This window comes from Microtus ochrogaster, chromosome 26 (genome assembly GCF_000317375.1).
Source record: "Microtus ochrogaster isolate Prairie Vole_2 chromosome 26, MicOch1.0, whole genome shotgun sequence".
Lineage (NCBI taxonomy): Eukaryota > Metazoa > Chordata > Mammalia > Rodentia > Cricetidae > Microtus > Microtus ochrogaster.
The window spans coordinates 13,242,057-13,250,528 of record NC_022025.1 but is presented as its reverse complement, the minus strand read 5'-3'; the positions used below and the strand labels follow the sequence as shown (position 1 = coordinate 13,250,528).

At 45.4% G+C, this 8,472-nt stretch overlaps 1 protein-coding gene across 1 annotated transcript in view; it reads right to left on the bottom strand.

Moving 5' to 3' along the window:
* Nucleotides 1–8,472, bottom strand: part of Gsap (gamma-secretase activating protein) — an 81,306-nt gene that overhangs the window by 26,491 nt on the left and 46,343 nt on the right. Inside the window, exons 11-13 of the mRNA XM_026784650.1 lie at nt 7,599–7,668; nt 6,988–7,070; nt 2,486–2,539 (exon numbers count right to left, since the gene is read on the bottom strand). Coding sequence (XP_026640451.1) covers nt 2,486–2,539; nt 6,988–7,070; nt 7,599–7,668 — 207 coding nt within the window. The remainder of the gene's footprint in view (nt 1–2,485; nt 2,540–6,987; nt 7,071–7,598; nt 7,669–8,472) is intronic.

The window sequence follows — 8,472 nt, the reverse complement described above, 5'->3', positions numbered from 1 at the left end:
AGAGCTGCTGCAGGCTGCTCAGAGCAGAGGAAAATGAGTTGTTCACAAGAAATTCAGGGTCTGGGGGTCCACAGCCCCCAACATATGAATGCTTACCTATATGCACATAGGTATACATGCACTGCGCATGCCTGGCGCCCCTAGAGACCGGAAGATGCCAGACCCTTAGAACTGCAGTGACTGATGGTTGTGAGCTGCCGTGTGGGTGCTGGGACTGAACCCAGGTCCTCTGCAGGAGCAGCAATGGCAAAGAGCAACATGCAAATCTGAGGTGACGCAGCTGGATTACAGCACTAGACTAAACGCTCACGCAGAGCAGGAGGGGATGGTCTCACCTCCTTCCGCCCCTTGACTGTCCTAGGAAAGAGGAAGTGTGATCAGAGTGTACTTCCTAGAAGAATACAGTGAGACAGAATTAATTGCCTACAATAAGCCAATGAGGAAAAAGACAAAAGGCCTTCTCATCGCTCCCTTATACTTGCTTTTAAAAGCACACAAAGTTGATAAGGTTGTAATAAAGCTAATAAACTCCTAAGTCCTTTTGGTCTTAGATTTATGGATGTGTATACACAGTTCTCTCTGTGTGTGCCATTTGTGTGTAGGCGGCAACAGAAGCCAGAGGGCGCTAGATCCCCTGGGGCTGGAGTCAGAGGCAAGGCCATTGTGAGCCACTTGCTGTGGAGAATCCAATGCGTTCTTGGAAGAGCAGCAAGTGCTCTCAACCTAGGATTCATTTCTTCGGTCCCCTAAAGCTCTTTGACTGTGTAAATTAACTCAACTTTTGTGAAATATTAGTTTAGTAAGAAAAAAATAACACAGTGTCTTACCATAAAACATTCTTAACTTCTGACCTTAGGGGAGTAAACCAAAAGAAAAACTGCATGTATAAGAATACATAACATATAAAATGGAAATATTCTCTTTAATTGGATAAAAGAAACAAATGTAGTACAAGAGATCAAAGCCAAGGCCTCACACATGCCAGGCCTTCCCTTCCCACTGAGTTGTTTCCCCAGAAAATGTGGGTGCCGTGTCAAGATAATTAAACAGGCCGAAGAAGACTGATTAAATAAATTCAGACATGCCAACCCAGGGGAATCATTACCAATCATTGCTTTCTATAATATGAATGCATATTTGAGCAACTGTCCCTAGATCACCATGACTACTGAGTCACATACACACACCTATGGCAGAGACAAAGAGGAAGTGGAAGGTAGCAGTTGCTACCCTAGAAGCTATTTAACTGTGGATTACATTTCTTCTGAACATTTTCTTCTGGCTAGTCATGGCATTATCCTATACCTGGAATCCCAGCTACACCAGAGACAGAGAGTACAGCACAAGTGTAGGGTAGCTGTCCAGCCCCCGAAGGACCCGAGTTCAAGCCCAGCACGAAAACAGAACAAAGAGAACAATCCCTTCGCAGGTTTGTCGGTTGTGTACGTTATGGGTTTGGTAGAACCACCAGTAAAGACACAAACCATGAAATGCTAAGACGCAGAACATGCCCCATGGCTGCCTCAGAAACATGACTTTTCCTCTCTTCCTGCATCAGGAGGGTTTCATGATGGCTCCACGCTTGCTTCTGGAGACGGCTGCCCAGTCTGTCTTCGAGGGCCTCTGAGAACCAAAAGCTATAGAACCAGCAAGCCAGACTCCATCTTAACGCTGTGCCTCCCCAGCTGTTGAGCCGCAAGGGCCCGAAGAATCAAATGTAAATAAAAGACCTCAGCACAAGAAGTAGACACTGCTGCCAGAAGCTGAGATTCCCCAGCCTAGGCCAGCTGTAATCACAAGAGGCAATGCCAAAAGCAACAACAGAGCTGTGGGGAGACACCCCTGCCCTGCAACAGTTTTAACTATGTGTGTATTATTTTCTCCTCACCTTACCCCGTCCTTCCTATTGTACTCAGAAACCAGCCGTTTGCAGAGAGACACTAAGCCCCAGAGCTTGGTGCACAGGAAAGAGCTTGAGGAAGGCCAAACGGCAAGCCACTGCCGGTCACCTTTGAGGGATGGAGGGGCTGTTCTTTGAGGGACCAGGAAATGAGATAGTCCCAACCCTGCGTGTGTGTGTGTGTGTGTGTGTGTGTGTGTGTGTGTGTGTGTGTGTTGTGAGTGCGTGCACGCGAGCACATTGGAAGGAGGAACTACAAATCAAACACAGCTTCCAGCCTCCAAAGGGAAGTTACAAGAGCTCCTTCAATAAGAAATAAACCCTTGTGGCAAGCATTGGCGATCCAGGTTTCAAGCTGAGCTCCGTAACTCTCTCCTAGCTTCAGAAAGCCTCGCTCGCTCTTCAAGCAGCAGCCCTAAGACCTGATACACTCTATGAGCAAGACTCGAGTCTCCAGAGAGCCCGCCCTGCTCTGGGCTGCACTGGTCTCCAGCAGGCTGCAGTTCTTTTGGGAACCACAGTGGTACGGGGGGCAGCAGAGGTCTCCACAGGCATGAGCTTTCACCCTCTTTGCAAGCCACTTACCTTCATAAGAGGCAACGGGAGCTCCTCTGTCACAAGCATTAATCCAGGAATTTCCTGGGGGCGGGGGGGAGATAAGGCAACATATCAAACACCACACGCTTTCCTATGGGTGGGGGAGCATACACGCCATATCAACCACCCCACCCTCCGGCCCCCTCAGGAAGTGCCTTCTGCACAGACAGGCGCTAAGGACAGCCAGCTTCCTGTGTGATAACCTTTACTTTAAATAACGTCCCAGTGTAAAAATAACAGGACACAGTGTCGTCGCTTGCCTTGGGAAAGGAAAAGTGCTTTAAATAATAGCTGACGGAGGAAAGACTGTTGGCAGGAAATGCCGAACAAAGACTGCGCCTTAACACATTTCTACCTAACAAATGAGGCAAAATACGTTTGAACTGTTAAAGCCATAATTTGATGAAACCATCAAATCATCTGTACACCTTTCTCCCTGCCCTCCGCCTTTCGCTTATCTGTAGCGCTAGCTGGTCTTTTCCTCTCTAGAGGGTACCAAAAATGGGTGGGGTTCTCACACACTGAGGTCCAAAGTGATCACAGGACAGGAGCGCCCCATAAAGACTTTTGCACAGGCCAACAGCTGAGCTAAGACATGCTCAGTTCATGCCAGGAAAGCCCAGCACGGCATTCTGCTAACAGTGAGCACTAGATCAACCTTAATGAGCTAGGGGTTGTTGAATGTCTAATCCCAGGCAAGGGACGGAGAGGCTGGAGGATCAGGAGTTCGAGGCCATCCTCAGCTCCGTAGTAAGTTTGAGGCCAGCCTTGGCTAAATGAAATCCTGTACATTAAAAAGGGGGGGGGATTTAAAAGGATAAAACTTCCCAAATTGTCCTGACCTCATGGATGCTATGGAAAATGTATCTGTATGCTAACTATGTAGCCTGCCTTTCTGCCAGTTCGGATTTCCTTCCAGATGTAGCTGACACTAGAAAACAGCCTAGGATTGCTTTGTAAAAATGTCCGATTGGAGTCTGAGTGACTGGATCTTACGGACACACTACTACGGAAGGACGGTCATCTGTGAGGCAGGGGTGAACTTTCAGAACATCTGAGCCCTTGAGTTCCCCACAGGAGCTCAGAATGTCTGTGTTAAAAATCACACGAGCTTCATTCATCACCACTCAGCCACACAGGCACCAAAACGGTGCTGCGTCTGTAGGGTCTGTGGTGGCTGATGCTGGCTCTCAGCTGGGCAGCATCTAAGATGACCAGAGGCAGGCCTCTGGATACAGCTGTGAGGAATTATCTAAATTAGGGGGTTGGGGTGGGTCACCCTTCCTTGTGAGTCCTGAACTGCGTACTGAGGGTAAAGCCAGTGGGGCAGGAGTGTTCGTTCTTCTCTAACTCTCGGCTGTGGGGCGGTATGACCAGCTGCTGCCAGCATGCTTTCTCCACCATGAAGGACTCTATTCCCCCAAACTGAAGGACTGTATCCCCCAAACTGAAGGACTGTATCCCCCAAACTGAAGGACTGTATCCCCCAAACTGAAGGACTCTATCCCCGAAACTGAAGGACTGTGTCCCCTAAAACTGAAGGATTGTATTCCCTAAAACTGAAGGGTTGTATCCCCTAAAACTGAAAGATTGCATCCCCTAAAACTGAAGAACTGTATCCCCTAAAACTGGAGGACTGTAACCCCTAAAATTGAAGGATCGTACCCCCCCAAACTGGAGGGAAAATCCTGCTCCCTTAAGTCAGTTGCTTCTTGTGGCATTATTTTGTTACAGTGACAATAAAAGCAACCTATGTAAGTCTAAATAACATTTTAAAAGGCATAATTATAACATTTTAAAATAACTATAATTACAACATGCTTTAGAATTAGCAATAGGCAAGAGCATTCTAATTTCTAGTATCTTACTTAACTATATAGAAGTCCATTAAAATGTATAGACTTTGGATCTGGTTAAATTGAGTGAGTGGGTTTTTTGGTTTGTTTCTTTTTTCCAAATTCTTTTTTATAATAGTGCTCTTATAATAGTGTTTATAATATTTTTTAAAATCCAGTTGTTAGTAGGTATGGTATTGTACATTTTTAGTCTCAGTGAGAGGCTCCTAGACTAGCCTGAGGTACATGATGAATTCTTTCTTTCAAGTTAAAAAAAAAAGAATCCAAGTCAATCTTTCAGCCCAGATATGTGAACTTGCTATTTCCTACTGCAGCAAGTTTTTAAGTTGTAGCATTAGGGATGATTATAGACTAGGGAAGGGAAGGGTAAAGCTTACATCATTGCTAAAGATGAATATAAATGCATAGAGCTTTGGGATTAAAGGAGGCCTTTTAAGGTAACTTATTCTAACCACAAGACGTTTTAAAGCAACTTGGTAAACCCCAAGGTAAGTCTGGTGTGTAGAGGTTATAACCGTGGGTTTCTCTGCATTTTCTTGTGGGGCACTCAGATGTTACTGTGTGTGTGTTCGCCAAGTAGCCTGTGCCACAGAGAGCCCCGAGAAATGAACAAATTTCTGCTGCCCTTTGGGATGGTGGCTTTGCAGAACCCCCAGCTCGAACACAGCCCAGGGACCACTGGTTCCGACCCTGCCTCTCTACTCTTCAGACAAAAAGCCATGGTTAAGAAGCACAGAGGACTGAGCTGTGCATTTCCTGACCCGACGGTGTAACCTGCAGACTTCCTGCCGCACGACCACAGAGTCGGCCTATGCACTCGCAAGTCATCTAAAGGAAAAACAACCGCGTGGGTGCCCAGAAAAGGAGAAGCCCAGGTCTTTCCTCTTACGATTTTACACCAAAGCAAAGGAATCTACTAACTACAGCCCAAAAGACAAGCAGAGAAGGGCCTTCAGGTGGAAGAACAAAGCAAAACAGAACAAAACAAACTATTTGTAAACTATTTACAAACTATTGTAAGCAACAAACATTTAGAAACGAATCTAGCATCACTGTACAATATGGCAGCGCATGCACTTGGGGGGACAGGCAGGCAGGAGGATCAAAAATTTAAAGGTGTCCTCCGCTCCACAGGCCTTGAGGCAAGGCAGGCTGGGCCACACAAGTCCATGTCTCAAGACAAAAAGAAGAGAAAAGAGAAAAATAAATAAATAAATCAAATGCATTTAGATATTTTTTCTTTCTTTTTTTAATATTTATTTATTTATTATGTATACAGTGTTCTGTCTGTGTGTATGCCTGAATGTCAGAAGAGGGCACCAGACCTCATTTACAGATGGCTGAGCCACCATGGGGTTGCTGGGAATTGAACTCAGGACGTTTGGAAGAGCAGGCAATGCTCTTAACCACTGAGCCATCTCTCCAGCCCTTCTTTTTTCCCCTCTAGACAGGGTATCACTTCTACACAGCCAAGGGCAACCTCTAACTCAGGATCTTCCCGCCTAGCTCTCACGAGTGTGGAATTACACGCGTGTGCTACACAGCGGGCTATGCCTCTACTGACTGTAACGCTACATAGACAAAATACAAAATGAAAAGTATCACAATTTATCCTAGTACATAGTTCCCTAAATTAAATTTATTGTTCTAAATTCCCTTTCAATACAACTCCTGCTTCAGGGCCAAGCACGGTGTCCCACTATGGAGCTGAGAGGGGCCGAGGAGAAGCGGCCGGTGCGCACCACACCGGCGCACCACACAGGCGCACCACACCGACGCACCACACAGGCGCACCACACAGGCGCACCACACCGACGCACCACACAGGCGCACCACACCGGCGCACCACACCGGCCGCACCACACCGGCGCATCACACCGGCCGCACCAGCCAGGCCCCTGCCTGGTGCATTGCCTCCTGCTATAAAGGAGCCCAGACTGACAGGAAGAAGAGCAGGGGAGGAAGCAAGCTGAAGGCTGCTGACTGACTCAGCTGGAAGCTTTTAGTACCTCAGTTTCTTTATAAATCCTTACAAAAACAGGGAACGGAGTCATAAAAGTCACAGTCTGCCGAGTATGACCACAGCAGTCTAAACACTCCCCATTCATGAAAACCCACTGAAAACTTTAGTCAACACAGGAGTAAAAATGTCATTTTATAAAATATGACCACTGAGGCTTAGCTCGGCCTGGCAGTTGAAAGAGGGACACAGACACCTTGTGTCTGCTCCATCAAGTCTATCAAACACTCCTGGCAATGGCAGAGGTTCGCTGCATTTCAGAATATGCGCGGACATATGCATGCATGCATGCATGTATGCATGTATAGCGGATAGGATTTTACTATATGGAATATATCGTGTACCTATGGACAAAACCATACATACATATACATATAGGCTATGTGGTAAAATTTTTCACATTTGGCATCGTATTGACTCTCAAAATGTTCTAGATTTTGCAACGTTTAGATTTTAGATTTTCTGATTAGGGATGTTTATACATTCTGTCAGGAAGCTTCAATTCAGTTCCTTATCAGTCAAGACAGAGGTGAAATCATAGCACTGGTTTCCATAACGGGAATTGTCTGCCACTGGCCCACAGTGCTGAGGCCGCTGGAACTCCGTTAACTTACTGTCTTCCACGTCAGCACAGAGGAGTAAGGTAGGAACCTATCCACGCCAGCCAGATCCGGATACACGCTCCAGTAGGAAGAAGCTGAGTCGGTTTTTAAAGGACACATAACGTGATAAGAACAGAGAAATCAACGTTGTAATTTAACCAAATCAAGTAAGCCAATAAGTTTTCATCGCCTCGCTCATGCCTCTGGGAGTAACCACCATCATTTTTATCCACGACTTAAAACGTTCAGGTTCTCTTTTTTACAATGAGGATATTTTTAAAAATCCCTTTGATACTGCTTCAACCCGGATAACGCTATACCACTTACATATAGCCGACGAACATAAAACTAGTCTCGGAAAGATGCATTTGACTGAAAATTTTGGTAATGAGGTTAAAGAATCAAAATCTGATCTTATATCTCTCTTATCAGTCTCTGAGAACCACAGTATCTTACAAAAACCCAAGAGGATGAAATTTAATTAGCCACTGATGGCAATCAAGTTAAAAAACCAAACTGATGCTCCCAAGAAGCCTAGACAGAGGCATTCGGTATCAGTTTCCTGATCTCCCTCAAACAAAAGGGCCAAACACAGCTCACAGCGCAACATCAGCAACACTTACCAATTAGAAATTCCTGGATGAGGTCAAATGAATGGCAGGCAGAGACGTGCTCACAAATCCACTGAATAATCTTTAAAAAGAAAGACCACAGAGCCCTGTTGGCTTTTAAATCTGCACTCAGTCCCACCAAGGCAATATAAAAACGCATAATAAAAAAAATACATATATGAATGAACTTTTAAATTTCACATCTATTTTGAAATGACTTGAAAAATATACCAGCTTCCAGCTTAAAAGCCAGTATAGCCCTCACTGAGCATGTCAGTATTGTAAATACTGGTTTTAACATATCCTTTTAACAGAGGCCTCTCGGTAGGCTCCAGATAAACTTTCTTCAATCCATTGTGTGTTTTGTTTTAAGAATTGATGGTATTATAAAAAGTGCCCATCAAGAAAGCTCCTGGGCACAGGTGGCAATGCACAGCAAAACCACTGGGTGTAAGTTCCCCGCAGCTACCACTGTGAGCATTGTCACACTTCCCCACGAGGAGCGCCTGTTCATCCCTTTCAGCGGACACCTCTAACCCCTACATCAGCAACTCTCCCAGTTTCTATCCCTACATCCAGCTGCTGGAGGAAGGGAACTCTCCTCTCCTGCTCAACAGGTACGGCGCGCCCAGCCGTGGCTCCTTCACAACAGATATTCTAAATCTACTGTGCCTGTTGTTCTTATTTTTACATAGGTAATTTAATAAAAATTTCTATAAATGAGTGAAATGCAGATACAAAAAGAGTATTGTTGCATCAATAAAAGTTGTATATCGTGGGAAGGCTCAAAAGGCATGTTTCTCAAACGTAAGACTAGCTGTAGATTCTAAAACACTAAATGACTAGATGTAAACAATGGTTAAAATTGGGCAGGTGCACGCCTGCA